The sequence below is a fragment of the Aotus nancymaae genome, unplaced genomic scaffold (genome assembly GCF_030222135.1).
Source record: "Aotus nancymaae isolate 86718 unplaced genomic scaffold, 86718_ANA_hifiasm-v0.15.2.pri h1tg000079l, whole genome shotgun sequence".
Taxonomy (NCBI): domain Eukaryota; kingdom Metazoa; phylum Chordata; class Mammalia; order Primates; family Aotidae; genus Aotus; species Aotus nancymaae.
In genome coordinates, this window is record NW_026988494.1 from 5,615,087 (window position 1) to 5,631,966 (window position 16,880).

The 16,880-nt window shown below is 43.8% G+C and overlaps 2 protein-coding genes across 3 annotated transcripts in view; both read left to right on the top strand.

The window, feature by feature from the left end:
- The window catches only part of FUT10 (fucosyltransferase 10), a 107,944-nt gene that overhangs the window by 37,549 nt on the left and 53,515 nt on the right, over window positions 1-16,880 (top strand). The gene's annotated exons all lie outside the window — the stretch shown is intronic.
- On the top strand, window positions 1,634-2,347 carry LOC105733486 (RNA-binding protein 4-like). The gene is made up of 2 exons (XM_021675861.2): window positions 1,634-1,760; window positions 2,064-2,347. Exons 1-2 carry the CDS (start codon window positions 1,646-1,648, stop codon window positions 2,345-2,347), a joined length of 399 nt encoding a protein of 132 aa, XP_021531536.1. The 5' UTR covers window positions 1,634-1,645.

A 16,880-nucleotide genomic window follows, 5' to 3' on the forward strand; every position in this document is an offset into this window, starting at 1 on the left:
CTCAAACGATCCTCTTACCTTGGCCTCCCACAGTGCTAGGATTATAGTCATGAGCCACTGCATCTGGCCAGAATCTGTCTTGCTGATAGCTTAATGGTATCTGTTTTCATATATACAGGTGTGTGTATATATATATATATAAAAGAAGAGTTAACTGTGCATATTTATTTAGCCCCTTGACTTTTCAGACACTGTTCAACCTCATGTTATCAATTTAACACAACTGTGATGCATAAAAAAACCTAAATGCAGTTATTCATTTCCTTCCTGATGGGTATAAAAATGTCAGTAAATTATTGATCACAAAGTATTTTGCTTCCACAGGCATATAAGTATTTAATCCTTATGGTAATTGACATCTACATGTTTTACCTTCCTGAGTACAGGCATCTAAATTAGACATCCAAATCATTGATAACTATATATTTCGGTTGCATGTGAGGACCAGTGAATCAATTTAAGTGTGCAATTGGTAGGCAGTCATATAATTCACAGCCCAAAACTTTATATCTAAAAATGTAAATACAAATTCCTCAGTCTCCTTTTTTTTTTTTTTGAGATGGAATCTTGCTCTGTCGCCCAGACTGGAGTGCAGTGGTACCATCTTGGCTCACGGCAACCTCCGCCTCCTAGGTTCAAGTGATTCTCTTGCCTCAGCCTCCCAAGTAGCTGGGACTACAGGCATGCGCCACCATGCCTAGCTAATTTTTGTATTTTTGATAGAGATGGGGTTTCACGCTGTTGGCCAGGCCGGTCTTAAACTCCTGACCTCAAGTGATCCGCCTGCCTCAGCCTCCCACAGTGCTGGGATTACAGGTGTGAGCCACCGTGCCCTGCCTTCGGATTCCTTTGTAAACTGATGAAGCCATTTAATCAGTAAATCTAGGAGAAGAATATCCAGGGGCATTTATATGTTTTTTTTTCTTCAGTAAGAATGTCTTGAAAGCTGGCAGTCTGCTTTGTTTTTTTGTTTGTTATTTTAACTGAGCCTCTGCTCTGTGACTGATGCTTCAGCTCTCTCTGTCTTAGCCAGGGCGGTTCGAGCTCCATTGTGGGTACAGTGCTAGGGAAGCAAGGGTGAGGGGGAGTGATGCTGGAAAATAAGAAAAAGACATGAAATGCACTTGCATGTTCATCATAGCACTGTTCATAAGAGCAAAGACGTGGAATCAATCCAGGTGCCTATCAGTGGCGGATTGGATAAAGAAAATGTGATACATATATACCATGGAATACTATACAGCCATAAACAATAACAAGATCATGTCCTCTGCAGCAACATGAATTTAGCTGCAGCTGGAGGCCATTATCCTAAGCGAATTAGAATTAATGCACAGATACTGCATGTTCTCTCTTATAAGTGGGAACTCCACATGGGGTAGCAGGGACATAAAGATGGCAACAGTGGACACAGGGGACCACTAGAGGGGAGAAGGAGGAAGGGGGGCAAAGATGGAAAAACCGTTGGGTACTATGCTCAGTACCTAGGTAACGAGAACGTTCATACCCTAAACCTCAGCATCATGTACATGTACCTCCTGAATCTAAAAGTTGAAAAAAATTGGCTGCGATTTTAGCATTTTGCCAGAAGCATCCGCACTGCGAGGAGGAGGCCCTCCGGATTTCTGTGTGGGCTGTTGTCAGGATGGTAAAGCTGTTCATCAGAAACCTGCCCCAGGAGTCACAGAGCTCATTCTTCAAGCAGTATGGGAAGATGCTGGAATGTGACATCATTAAGAATTATGGCTTTGCTGGGCGCAGTGGCTCACGCCTGTAATTCCAGCACTTTGGGAGGCCGAGGTGGGTGGATCACAAGGTCAGGAGTTTGAGACCAGCCTGACCAACATGGTGAAACCCCATCTCTACTAAAAATACAAAAGTCCGGTGTGGTGGCGGGCACCTGTAATCCCAGCTACTCAGGAGACTGAGGCAGGAGACTTTCTTTAACTCGGGAGGAGTTGCAGCGAGCTGAGACTGCGCCATTACACTCCAGCCTTGGTGACAGAGTAAGACTCCATCTCAAAAAAAAAAAAAAAAGAGAAATTACGGCTTTGTGCGCATAGAAGATAAAACTGCAGCGGAAGATGCCATATGCAACCTGCACCATTACAAGCTTCATGGGGTGAACATCAACGTGGAAGCCAGTGAGAATAACAGCAAAACCTCAACCAAATTGCATGTGGGCAGCATCAGTCCCACCTGCACCAAGAAGGAGCTTCGAGCCCAGTTTGAGGAATGTGGTCTGGTCGTCGAATGTGACATCATGAAAGATTATGCCTTCGTACACGTGGAGCGGGCAGAGGATGCAGTGGAGGCCATCAGGGGCCTTGATAACACAGAGTTTTAAGGTGGAATGTGTATGGGCTGAAATTCCGAGCTGCGGTTGTGCATGAGAATACACCCTTTGCGGTACCGAGTCTCTGGGATGTTCTTGGCTCTGTGTTCGTCCCTCAGGAACCCTGGACCTTAATTTACCGTACTAAGTTCAGACCTTCTCTTTCTTTCCTTTCCTCTCCTGCTCATTTTCCTGTTCTTCTGTCCTTCAGTACTTCTGTAACTTCCCACTCATGTTCTGTTCTCCCAGCAGGCCTCATTGTGTGCAGAAACTGCGGTGGGGACCTGTGCTGTCTCCTCCCCGCCTCCTGCCACTGTTGGATTTGGGATTGATCTTGGTGAGAGTCTTACTGCCCCTGGGTCTCTTTTTGGTCTAAAGACTAGACCTACAGAGTTGGGTCACTTTTTTTCTTTCTAGTGAAATAAATCGTTTTTCAACTTAAAAAAAAAAGTTGAAAAAATTATATAAAGACAAAATTAGGCTGGGTACGGTGGCTCATGTCTATTATCCCAGCACTTTGGGAGGCTGAGGAGGGTAGATCACCTGAGGTCAGGAGTTCAAGACCCGCCTGGCTAACATAGTGAAACCCCATCTCTACTAAAAATACAAAATTTGTCTGGGTGTGATGCACGCCTGTAATCCCAGCTACTTGGGAGGCTGAGGCAGGAGAATTGCTTGAATCTAGGAGGTGGAGGTTGCAGTGAGCTGAGATCATGACACTGCACTCCAGTCTGGGTGACAGTGAGACTCTGTCTCAAAAAAAAATTGACCAGGCACAGTGGCTCATGCTTGTAATCCCAGCACTTTGGGAGGCTGAGGTGGATAGATCATGAGGTCAGGAGTTTGAGACCAGCCTGGCCAACATGGTGAAACCTTGTCTCTACAGAAAATACAAAAATTAGGTGGGTGTGGTGGCGTGTGCCTGTAGTCCCAGCTACTTGGGAGGCTGAGGCAGAAGAATCACTTGAACCCAGGAGGTGGAGGTTGCAGTGAGCCAAGATCGCACCACTGCACTCCAGCCTGGGTGACAAGAGTGAAACTTGTCTCAAAAGGCATGAGCCACTATGCCAGCTAATTTTTGTATTTTTTGGTAGACACTGGGTCTTACCATATTGACCAGGCTTGTCTGGAACTCCTGGCCTCAAGTGATCCACCTGCCTTGGCCCCCCAAAGTGCTGGGATTACAGGTGCCTGGACAACTAGGGTATACTTTTAGCCACATGGGCACAATTTAGTCTTTGAGGAGCACTTAATTATTGGACTCATATGACATCTGGTGATATTGGAACGTGTCAAAACAAGTGGTCTCTGCTTAGAATGAGATGCTTAGCTGATGCTGAGCAAAAGCATGGATCCAGAAGGGATGACATTGAAATCCTTCTCTACTATCTCCACCCAGCCCCAGAATGCACACCCTCCAAGGGTAAGTGTGCATTTTGCCATAAAACCATGAAACTATTGAGGCTGAAGGGCTTCTAGGGTCATCTGAGTTAGCTGTCTGCCCAGTATACACGTGTTGCTAGTTTTCTCTAAAACGATGTCTTTAAATTTCCTCTATGATCAATAACTGTAAAACCCCTGGTTTTTGAGTCTCAAGTCTTTGACACATGATTGACCTGGGTGGTCCGTATTCCCTTTCTTCTCAAGGTAACTGAACACTAGTTTTTATTTTCATACATGATGTTCAGCAGTTTGCAACCTTCCTAGTCAAATTGTCCCAAAGTTTGAAACAAAGGCAAACGATCACATTCTAAATTCCCAGGTTTCCCACTTACAGCCTCTAAATTTGGTTTTCCAAGCAGTCCCTGGTTAAGTCACCAAAAGATTGAGAGGAATTGAAGGCATAAAGACAAAAGGAGCATATTTGATTTTTGGGGCAACCAAGTTCCTTTGGCTTTTGCTCAACCTGTAACATTGATCTCCCCGCCAGGGTTCTGTCTTTCAAGGGTAATAGTGACATTTACCAACGGGACACCATCGTGCTCATACAAGTTGTAGATTTTCTCAGTCACAGCCTGGGTGTGAAATGGGGGTTGGTAATGGCATTAGTGGAGTAGAGGGTGGTGAGTTCTAGAACATGGGAAAGTTTGCTGGGGTTACATGTAAACTGGGGTCTTTTTTTTTTTGAGACAGAGTCTTACTCTGTCATCCAGGCTGGAGTGCAGTGGTGCGATCTTGGCTCACTGCAACCTCTGCCTCCCGGGTTCAAGCGATTCTTTTGCTTCATTCTCCCAAGTAGTTGGAATTACAGGTGCCTGCCACCATGCCCGGCTAATTTTTGTATTTTTAGTAGTTGTGGGGTTTCACCATGTTGGCCAGGCTGACTTCGAACTCCTGGCCTTAAGCGATCCACCTGCCTCAGCCTCCCCAAGTGCTGGGATTACAGGCATGAGTTGCTGCGGCTGATCCTTTCTTTTTCATTTTAGTTAAGATCAAGTGTTTTTCCTCATCATTGGTTGCATGCAGCCGTACCTCCTGTGCTTTTTCTTGCTCAGAATTTTGTCACTGTCTCTTCCTCCCTTTCTCCTTCTGCCCCTCGCCCTTAATTGCTTCATGCATTTCCGCCATGAGTTTTAGCAAGTACATATCTTTTTTGTAACACTCCAGCATGACCTCTATGTTATACTATATTATTCCTTGGAAGAAAGAAGCCAAAACTGATTTACATTAGTCAAACAATTATTAAATATCAGGTTGACAGAAAGAACTTCAGTCTTTATGAACAATGGCAGGTCTAATTTTATACATCTCCATACTTTGGAGAGATAATAGTGACTTTTTTGGCAGGGAGAGGGGTGATGTGAGGCATGTCGTAACTCTCTACCCTGAATTGCTTGAGAAACTGGAGTAATGGAAAAACCTTGGGTCTGAGAGTACTGGTCTGAACCCGTGAAATCAGACAAGTTGTATACTACTAAAGTACAATGGTGAGACAGGCATTGGGTAGACCATTCCCATTCCAAAAGGGAGAAATATGCAAGAAAGGGGTAACAGAGCCCTAGAAAGTCTAAAACCCAGTAAGGCAAACAAGATTAAATCCTCAGGCTTGAGAATCATCTTTGACTTCATGTCTTGCCTTCTGGACACACTGGGATGGGAATTGGACCCCATAAGTCTTGTGTGGCCCTGTCCCCATAGTTTAGCTGAATGTAGCCCACGTGACAGCTCTCAGGTGTCTGTGGCTCCCTGAGGCTGGTGTTGCATACTGGATTTACAATTCTGAGGTCTCAGGGTGACCCTGCCTTCATGACTCCCCGAATCATTGTCCTACTGGGGACTCTCTGCAGTGCCTCTGCCCCTGTGGCAGTTCTCTTCCTGGTCCACAAGCCTCTCCAAGGAATCCTTTGAAATCTCTCTGGAGGTAGCTCTTCCTCCACAGCTTTTGCAGTCTATGTACATGCAGAGTTGGAATCATGCAGGTGTCACCAAAATTTGCCACTTATACCTTCTGGAAGGGCTGCCTGAGCTAGATCTGGGCCACTGGAGCCATAGCTAGGGTAGCCAAGAGACACTGCAGCAGAATGCAGGGAGCAGAAACTTGAAGTGAGCCTGGGCAGCAAGCCTGCAGTAAATACTGGGCTGAATTCATTTCTACCACTTGTTAGATCTCTGACACTGGCATTGTTACTTAATATCCTTAAAATTCCTTTTTTATTTGTAAAATGAAAATAGAAAAGCAGTTTCTTTAGGGTTTTTGTAAGGTTTGAGTATAATTCATGTAAAGTCCACAACACACTGCCTGGGGCAGGGTGGATGGCCAGTAAGTTGTATCCTGTGACGTAGCATCCTGCTCTTGTTCAGATGAGCTGCCATACAGAGCTAAAGAGCAGTGGCAATAGGATTATAATATTGTCTTAGCCTGTTTTGTGCTTCTGTAACAGAATACTGGAGACTGGGTAATTAATATGCAACCCATTTATTGGCTCATGGTTCTGGGGGCTGGGAAGTCTAAGATAGAGGGGTCAGCACTTGGCGAGGTCCTTCTTGCTGTGTCATCCCATGGTGGAAGAGCCAAAAAGAGTGAGTGAGCAAGAGGTTGGACTCATAGCCTCAAGCCCTTTTATCATCAGCCTTAATCCATTCAGAGTGTTAGATACAGTGAACCCCAAGTTTCTCTTCAAATAATCAGTATGTCAGCCAGGCGCGGTGGCTCACGCCTGTAATCCCAGCACTTTGGGAGGCTGAGGCGGGTGGATCACGAGGTCAAGAGATCGAGACCATCCTGGTCAACATGGTGAAACCCCGTCTCTAATAAAAAAATACAAAAAATTAGCTGGGCATGGTGGCACGTGCCCGTAATCCCAGCTACTCAGGAGGCTGAGGCAGTAGAATTGCCTGAACCCAGGAGGCGGAGGTTGCAGTGAGCCGAGATCGCGCCATTGCACTCCAGCCTGGGTAACGAGAGCGAAACTCCATCTCAAAAAAATACATAAATAAAATTAAATTAAATTAAAAAATAATAGTAATCAGTATGTCTGTATGTTCAGCTCTCTTAGTCTTTAATCCTCTATTTTAAAGTTTAACTTCCCTGTAGTTTCAGTAAATAACCTTTTCCACCAGTTCTAATCAGTAGTTCACATCTGTTCTGCCATTCCCCTGCCCCATCCTGACTCATCCCGGTCACCTTCTCCAGTCACCTGCTTTGACCCCTGCTCACCTGCTCTGACCTGCCTGTAACATTCATCCCACCAAACTACCCATCCTGCCACTGTGGCTTATACCCCTCCTCCCTTTAAAATAGCCAATCGGAATTAGACTAGACTGTGGCGCCTAACCCTAGCCAATAGGGGAATGACAGCAGTAGGGGTGACCTCCCTCAGGCATAAGTACCACTTCCCCTCCTTGTCCAGGTGTACACTCGCCGTTGTTCCATCTGTGAGCCACCCCCTTCTATAGAAGTAAATTGCCTCGCTGAGGAAGTTTATATTCGAGTGCTACTTCTTTTGCGGCATCGAAAATTCTACTTATATCAAGAGGGTGGAGCCCTCGTGACCTAACCACCTCCCATCAGCCACACCCCACAACACTGTTGTTTTGGGGATTAAGTTTCTAACACTTGCTTTTTGGGAGACACATTCAAACCATAGCAAATATTTTAAAAGCTGTACTAATCGAGATGGTTTTGTGGGGTGGAAAGTATTTTTTCTTCTTCTTTTGAATAGGTTACCATCTCCCTTATTAGTCTAAAGCATCCATCTGTCTTGGGGAGAATAGGATTATTGCAGGAGGAAAGTTTGACATTCGTATTCAATTTTGACAATCCTAATAGGGTCTTTCCTATAAAATAATATAAAATAATAAGAGCCTTCTAAAGTCAGACTATTCTCTTGAAGGGATTTTCAAAATGTCTTTGGCTCCTCCTTGAACATAATAAGAATGAAGACTGGAATACTCAGGGCTTAGATTTCTCCTGCTGAGAACCTGCTGCTTCCAGTAGTGACAGCTTGGTCACGAGCCTTGACACTCAGTGGCAGAAGGAAGGGGAGACAGCCCCATGTCTTTTAGTCTCAAGTGTTGGGAAAAGAACCAGGAGAGAGTAGGAGAAGAGGAAGATAGGTCAGTTTTTATATTTGCTCTTGCTAACACCAAATCCTGCTTTGGGGATAGCTTTTGAACACGGGACTTTGGAAATATCATGGTAAGTTGAGAAAACCTCAAAGACAGGTTTTGAGCTGAACTAGTTATTTGGGTAGATGGGCTGGCCAGGCAGCGGGCTTGTGGTCTGCTTGACAAGATTTTGTTTTTGTTTTTGTTTTTGTTTTGAGACAAAATCTCACTCTGTCACCCAGGCTGGAGTGCAATGGTGCAATCTTTGCTCAGTGCGGCCTCTACCTCCTGGGTTCAAGTGATTCTCTGGCCTCAGCCTCCCGAGTAGCTGGGATTACAGGCACCCGCCACCACACCCAGCTAAGTTCTGTATTTTTAGTAGAGACAGGCTTTGCCATGTTGGCCAGGATGGCCTTGAACTCCTAACCTCAGATGATTCACCTGCCTTGGCCTCCCAGAATGCTGGGATTATAGGTGTGAGCCACCACGTCTGGCCAAGCTTTTAGGTATTTTTTTATTATTATAATTTTTTTTTTTTGAGACAGAGTCTTGCTCTGTCGCCCAGGCTGGATCTCGGCTTACTGCAACCTCCATTTCCTGGGTTCAAGCAATTCTGCTGTCTCAGCCTCCCAAGTAGCTGGAATCACAGACATCCGCCACCATGCCTGGCTAATTTTTTTGTGTTTTTAGTAGAGATGAGGTTTTATCATGTTGGCCAGACTGGTTTTGAACTCCTGACCTCAAATGATCTGCCCCCGTCAGCCTCTCAGAGTGCTGGGATTATGATTACAGGCATGAGCCACTGTGCCCGGCCAGCTTTTGGTTTTTAAAATTATTTTTCTTTGTAATTACTGAGTATAGCAAGATAATTTTTTTTTGAAGGCACAAGGTTTCCTATGTTGTCCAGGCTGTTTTTGATCCTCCCATCTCAGCCTTTCAAGTAATATTGATATACTTACTAAATATAAATGATTTCCCTTATATTACAGATAGGGCATCCTTCCATTTCAGCCTTAAGCACCACCTCCAAGAAGACTTCTTTGACCTGACAGATTCCATATTATAGGCTCTCATAGCATTCATTTTAAAAATGTTTAAATTTTTATTTTTTAAGAGACTGGGTCTTGTTCTGTTGCCCAGGCCAGAGTACAGTGGTGTGATTGTAGCTCACTGCAGTCTCAAACTCCTGGGCTCAAGCAATCCTCCTGCCTCAGCCTCCCAATTAGCTAGGACTAGAGGCGTGCAAAACCATGCCCTAATCAAAAAACAACTTTTGTAGGCGTTGAGTCTCACTGTATTGCCCAGGCTGGTCTTGAACTCATGGCCTCCAGGCATCCTCCCTTCTGGGCCTCCCAAAGTGCTGGGATTATAGGCGTGAGCCACCAACTGGCCTCTCAGCATTTCATCACACTTTTGAGTTCTGGTATTATAGTTACTAATACGATTATTTGTTTAATGCCTGCCTTTTTCACTGTACCGTAAGCTCTGTGAGAACAAGGCATTTTCTGATTTTGCTCATTTTGCTCACTGTTGAGTCTCTTAATACCTAGCACGGTGCCTGGCCCCGACCTCAATAAGTGCTGCGCGTTCCTGAACAGTGAAATGAGATTTTTTTGTGGGAAGAAAAGTGACCTGTTCCATTTGGCGACAAGAGGGGGCAGCAGAGAGCTGCCAGAATAGAGGCCTCTGGTTTGTATTTTGGGTTAGCAAATCCAGTTTGTTAGGCTGTTTAATCAGGAGTGGAGGAGAGGGTGGAATGTCGAAGGGGAACCAAGAAGTGAAAGAAGGGGGATTATCTGGAAGAAAAATGGAGTAAAAGGGAGGAACTCCAAGCTGCAGTTAGCTGGAAGGGGGTCTCAGCTGTGAGTGGTCCGCAGTCTGTGGCCAGACATCCTGCTTCCCTCTAGGGCTTTTGACTGTTGGAAAGCATCTTGCCCCAGCATTCCTGAAAGCCCTAATGATGGAGACAGATGCAGTCTAGGAAAAGGAGAGAACAATGACTTCTCGCTGGTAGCAGCTTCATGGAAGCTTATGCACAGCAGGTGGGTAGTGGTCCTGTCCCTTGTACAGGACATAAAACCAGTGAGACCGGGCCATGGGACACGGGGAAGTAGGGAAGGATGGAAATTAGCATTTCCTAGGTAGCCTCTGTGTTACAGGCACAAAGGAGTCTAATATGGCCAGTATTTTCCTTATTTGAAAGATGAGGGTCATGGCTCAGAGAATTACAGTAATTTGCCCAAATAATATCATGACTAAACTCAGTTTTCATCCCTAACTCCCTTGGCTTAAAAACCCATGTTCTTTCTCATATACTCTGGTGACTTCGTAAAGATTTTAGTAATGGCTGTTTTTTACTTTATGTGCCTAAAGAGAAATAGACCCTTCTCAGTTATGTGCCATATTGGTAGATTCAAAATCTATACTAGAAACTATTATTCCTATTTTTAGATTTGTTGGCTTATGGGAAATTTATTAACATAAATATAAAATGTTGCATTTTAGGCTGGCAGCATAGAATCTCTGATTGTCAACCATGACTCAGAATTTGAAATGTCTGACTTCTATGTGGCATGTCTGTGAGGGTCAAAAACTGCAAGAATTGGGCCGGGAATGGTTACTCACACCTGTAATCCCAGCACTTTGGGAGATGGAGGCAGGAGCATCACTTAAGCCCAGGAGTTTAAGACCAGCCTGGGCAACATAGTGAGACCCTGCTTGTAAAACAAATTTGAAATATTAGCTGGGCGGCCGGGCCGTAGTGGCTCATGCCTATAATCCCAGCACTTTGGGAGGCCGAGACGGGTGGATCACCTGATGTCAGGAGTTCGAGACCAGCCTGACCAACATGGAGAAACCTCATCTCTACTAAAAAATACAAAACTAGATGGGTGTGGTGGTGCATGTCTGTAATCCAAGCTACTCGGGAGGCTGAGGCAGGAGAATTTCTTGAACCCGGGAGGCGGAATTTGCAGTGAGCCAAGATCGTGCCATTGCACTCTAGCCTGGGCAATAAGAACAAAACTGTGTCTCAAAAAAAAAAAATAGCTGGGCATAGTGGCATGAATCTGTGTCCTGGCTACTCAGGAGGCTGAGGAAGGAGGATCACTTAAGCCCAGGAGGTCAAGGCTGCAGTGAACTATTGTGCCACTATACCATGGCCTGGGTGACAGAGTGAGACCCTGGATCAGAAAAAAAAAAATTGCAAGAATTGTCATTTTGATTTTATATCAAAGGATACAAACCTATGGTGAGGGGTTTTTGGTTGAAGTGTTAATTAAGTGAATATTAATGTAGGGAATAGGATCTCTGCTCCTGGATCATAAGCCAAAATTAGAAGCACCATAAAGTGAGTTAAATAATTTCTGACTGGCTGGTGGCTTATGCTTGTAATCCTGGCACTTTGGGAGGCCAAGGTAAATGGATTGCTTGAGTCCAGGAGTTCAAGACCACCCTGGACAATATGGTGAGACTGTCTTTACAAAAAATACAAAGAATTATCCAGGTGTGATGGTGTATGCCTATAGTTCCAGCTACTCGAGGGGCTGAGGTGGGCGCATTGCTTGAGGCTGCCTGGGAGTTGGAGGTTGAAGTGAGCCGAGATCGTGCCACTCTAGCCTGGGTATAGAGCAAGACCTTGTCTAAAAAAGATGATTTCTGGCCAGGCCTGGTGGATCACGAGGTCAGGAGTTCAAGACCAGCCTGGCCAACATGATGAAACCTCGTCTCTACCAAAAATACAAAAATTAGCTGCCTGTAATCCTAGCTACTTGGGAGGCTGAGGCAGAATTGCTTGAACCCAGGAGGCAGAGACTGCAGTGAGCTGAGATCATGCCACTGCACTCCAGCCTTGGGTGACAGAGCAAGACTCTGTCTCCAAAAAAAAAAAAAAAAAGATTTCTGACCTTGAATATAACTACCAGAGAAGAAACATTCTTGTGAAATCCTCTAAGAGATGATTTCTAACCAAATCCACCCTGTTGTAGGTATTGACTGTATTATGACTTAAATACTCCAGTCCAAGCCTGTCTTTAGCAAAAGTTAATCTTTCTGATTAGCAAACTGAGTATGATATCGAGGTCTCAGAGCCTGGGGCTTTAGGGTGGAGACGCAACAACTTTGGAAACTGAAAACTCTGGTTATTTATTTATTTTTTTGAGGCAGAGTTTCGCTCTTGTCGCCCAGACTAGAGTGCAATGGCCCGATCTCGGCTCACTGCAACCTCTGCCTCCCTGGTTCAAGTGATTTGCCTGCTTCAGCCTCTGGAGTAGCTGGGATTACAGGCAGCTAATTTTTATATATTTATTAGAGACAGGGGTTTCACCATGTTGGCCAGGCTGGTCTTGAACTCCTGACCTCAGGTGATCCACCCGCCTCGGCTTCCCAAAGTGCTGCAGGCACGAGCCACCGAGCTGGGCCTGGAAACCAAAAACTGTTGAAGTCAAAGGGAAACAAGGCGCACTTCCTCTGTTATCTAGTAGCAAAGGAAGAGAATCTTGGAACTGAACATGTGTCAGAATTTTGGCAGAGAGAAATATGTGATGTTATCAAAAAGTAAATAATGCTTTGGAAGAAAATACATTCTTCTCATTGCAAAGAAAAGACTGTGGGGGAAAAGCAGGTTATTTTTTTCTTTTTCTTTTTTGTATAGTTGGTTTTTCTTAGACCAAAACCATCTGATTTAGGGAAGCTGGACTAAAAAGTTTTTTGTTTTTTTTTTTAATAGGAGGTGATGGAAGGCATCAAGGTGGGCCTTTTGCCCATTAATCTCTCCATTTTCCCCTCTGGAAATGATTTAGATTCTATCATCTGTGTTGACTTGCCCGTATTCACTAGCGATGTAGCTTGGACAGTTATTAATGATGACAATGATCACTCTCCTTTACGGCACTTCAGATTGCTTCCAAATAACGAAATGAGTTCTGAAATCAGTCATTGCCTGACTCACTTCATGTTCCTTTGAGCATCCACCACATATCAGACTTCTGTCCAGCACTGTGTTTGATTTGAGGCATACACAGTACTCCCAAGGAGTCGAAGACAAACAAATGGGTTCTTTCTCTCAAGTTAATAAACATTTGTTTAGAGCTCACAGTTCCCCATTAATCAAGACCAGGTTCGAAGGCCCTCCCATTAAAACGTTTTGAATCCATCATGAATCATCCTATAAAACTTGTAGCCTCATTCTGAATTCTGGGTCCTAGTAATAGGATATGACCACATGGCGGGGATGGAAGATCCAAGAAGAGAGAGAATATGGCATTTGAAGATTTAGGTCAATTTCTGGTTTATGACATTCAAAATGCTTTTCCCACGAGGTGACACTAGAGGGCAGTGCCTACAGCAAAACCTTGCAATGAAGACTACTGAAGTTCCATTTCCAATTATGCTTTTTAAAATTCAAATGTCAGCTCCAAAGTCTTTTCATTTCATTTCATTAAATAGATAAGGGGAAGAAATATATTGATATTTTATACCGTCATAAAAAATATCTTGAAGATGAAGAATTTTGTTCATATTTATCAAGTAATAATTTGATAATAATTTAAAAAATTAAGTAGTATTAATATTTCTTTCATAAAAAGGAAGTTCTTGTCTCCTCTTCTTCCCATCTGTCTTTCCTGCAGTTTATTCTGAATTTGTGTTTGTATTTCTATTTAATATATACATACATACATTTCTTTTTTCTTTTTTAAAATTCTCTCTTTTTTAAAATTGACAAATGTACATATTCATGGGATATATAGTGATGCTTTGATACATATAATGTGATCAGATCAGGGTAATTAGCAAATCTATCTCAAATATCTATCTTTTTTTGTGTTGGGAGTGTTCAATATCCTTCTGGCTATTTGAAACTAGATATTATTGTTAATTATAGCCATCTTACAGTGGTTTAGAACACGAGAACTTGTTCCTTCTATCTAGATGTAATTTTCATACTTACATTTCTCAAGGCATATGATTATTTGGTTTATTTTTAATGAATTTCCCCAGATATGTTTTTCTGCTCCCCCCAAGTCTATCTAATATAGTCCAATTTTATTACATAAGAAATCATTATTTACAGTAAGATTGTTATAACTGAAACTTTTCATTTTGGCAATTTTCATATGCAGACAAAACAGAATGATATAAAGCATGCCCATTTACTCTGCATCTAGCTTCAACAACCATCAGTTTTATTCTTTGTGTTTAATTATCCCCACATTATCGTTTCTTCCCCTCAATTATTTTAAGCAAATTTTAAACCTTGTAATTTCACCAGCATTGTTTATATTACTAGGACTGAAAATATTCCTCAACATAAAACCAGCAATTACATTTTTTGTATATTTTGTCTAAAGCTAATAATTGTTTCTTAAATTTTTGTTAGTTTTTATTAATTACTCATGAATTTTATTTTAACAGTGTTCCATTAGATATATGAAACATACACATATATATAATAAATAAGTAAATAAATTTTATTTATTTATCTTTTGAGACAGGATCTCACTTTGTTGCCCAGACTGGAGTGCAGTGGCATGATCACGGCTCACTGCAGCCTTGACCTCCCTGGGCTCAGGTGATCCTCCCACCTCAGCCTCGAGAGAGGCTGGGATTGCAGGAGTGTGCCACCATACCTGGCTAATTTTTGTATCTTTTGTAGAGACAGCGTTTCACTGTGTTGCCCAAGCTGGCTTTGAACTCCTAGTTTCAAGGGATCTGTCCACCTTGGCCTCCCAAAGTGCTGGGATTACAGGCTGAGCCACTGCGCCTGGCCATAAATTTTAAATAAATAAATGAAGTTTAAGTAAATGACCTAACATATTATATAATGTATCAACTTTATTTTTCCCCCAGAAAACATTGTTCTACAGTCCCTAACCTCCTCCTCCTTTTCTTTTTATTGACACATAATATTTGTACCAATTCACGAGGAACATGTAGTATTTTGTTACATGCATAGAATGTATAACGATCAGGTCAGGGAGTCGTGGCGTTTAAGCGAGGCGTCCCTAATGCCGGGGCCTGTCCGTGGCCTGTTAGGAACCAGGCTGCATGGCAGGAGGCGAGTGACAGGTGAGCCAGCATTACCACCTGAGCTCCGCCTCCCGTCAGCTCAGCAACAGCATTAGATTCTCATAGGAGCATGAACCCTGTTGTGAACTGCACGTGCAAGGGACTTAAGTTACCTGCTCCTTATGAGAATCCATCTAATGGCTGATGATCTGAGGTGGAACAGTTTCATCCTGAAACCAGTCCCCCACCACCCCAGTCCGTGGAAGAACTGTCTTCCATGAAAACAGTCTCTGGTGCCAAAAATGTTGGAGACTGCTGATTTCAGGTATCTGTCACCTCTGGTTTCCTTTCTTTTCCTTTTTCCTTTCATTTCCTTCCCCCTCTCCCCCTCTCCCCGTCTCTCCCCCTCTCCCCGTCTCTCCCCCTTTCCCCTCTCTCTCCCTCTCCCCCCCCCCCCCTCTTTCCCTCTCTCCCTTTTTCTCCTCTTTCTTTCACCATGATCTCAGCTCACTGCAACTTCTGACTCCCGGGTTCAAGTGATTCTTCCACCTCAGCCTCCTGAGTAGCTGGGACTAGGGGTGTGTGCCACCATACCCGGCTAATTTTTGTATTTTTTTTTTTTTTTTTTTTGAGACGGAGTTTCGCTCTTGTTACCCAGGCTGGAGTGCAATGGCGCGATCTCGTCTCACCGCAACCTCCACCTCCTGGGTTCAGGCAATTCTCCTGCCTCAGCCTCCTGAGTAGCTGGGATTACAGGCACGCGCCACCATGCCCAGCTAATTTTTTGTATTTTTAGTAGAGACGGGGTTTCACCATGTTGACCAGGATGGTCTCGATCTCTTGACCTCGTGATCCACCCGCCTCGGCCTCCCAAAGTGCTGGGATTACAGGTGTGAGCCACCGTGCCCGGCCATTTTTGTATTTTTAGTAGAGACAGGGTTTCACTATGTTGGCCACGCCGGTCTCAAGTTCCTGACCTCATGATCCACCCACCTCGACCTCCCAAAGTGTTGGGATTACAAGCATGAGCCACCACCCTTGGCCGTATTTATCATTATTTGTGTTAGGAACATTTCAAGTCTTCTAGTCTAGCTACTTCAAAATATATAATAGTTTTCTAACCATAGTCACCCTACTCTGCTATCAAACAGTAGAATTTATTCTTTCTACCTCACTGTGTGTTCGTACCCATTAAACAGCCTCTCTTTATCCACCCCCACCCCAACCTTCCCAGCCTCTGGTAACTACCATTTTACACTCTGCCTCCATGAGATCAACTTTTTTAGTTCCTACCTAACAGTAGGAACATCTAATATTTGTCTTCCTGTGTCAGGCTTATTTCACTTAACATAGTGACCTCCAGTTCCATTTATGTTGCTGCAAATGACAGGATTTCATCCTTTTTAATGGCTAAATAGTATTCCATTATGTATATATACCACATTTTCTTCATCTGATCATCCATTGGACACTTAGGTTGATTTCATATATTGGCGATTATGGTGAGTGCTGCAGTAAACACGGGGTGCAGGTGTTGCTTTGACATACTGAGTCCCCTTCTTCCGGATAGATACCCAGTATTGGGATTGTTGGATCATATGGTAGCTCTGTTTTTAGCTTTTGAAGAAATCTCCTTGTTGTTTTTGATGGTAGCTGTACTCACATTCCCACCGACAGTGTGTGAAGAGTTCCCTTTTCATCTGGATGTGCTGGCTTATGCCTGTAATCCCAGCACTCTGGGAGGCTGAGGCGGGTGGATCACTAGGTCAAGAGATCAAGACCATCCTGGCCAACATGGTGAAACCCTGTCTCTACTAAAAAAACAAAAATTAGCTGGATGTGGTGGCTCATGCCTGTAATCCCAGCTGCTCGGGAGGCTGGGACAGGAGAATCGCTTGAACCTGGAGGTGGAGGTTGCCCACAGAGATTGCACCACTGTGCTCCAGCCTGGGCAACAGAGTGAGATTCTGTCTGAAAAAAACAAAAAGCAAAA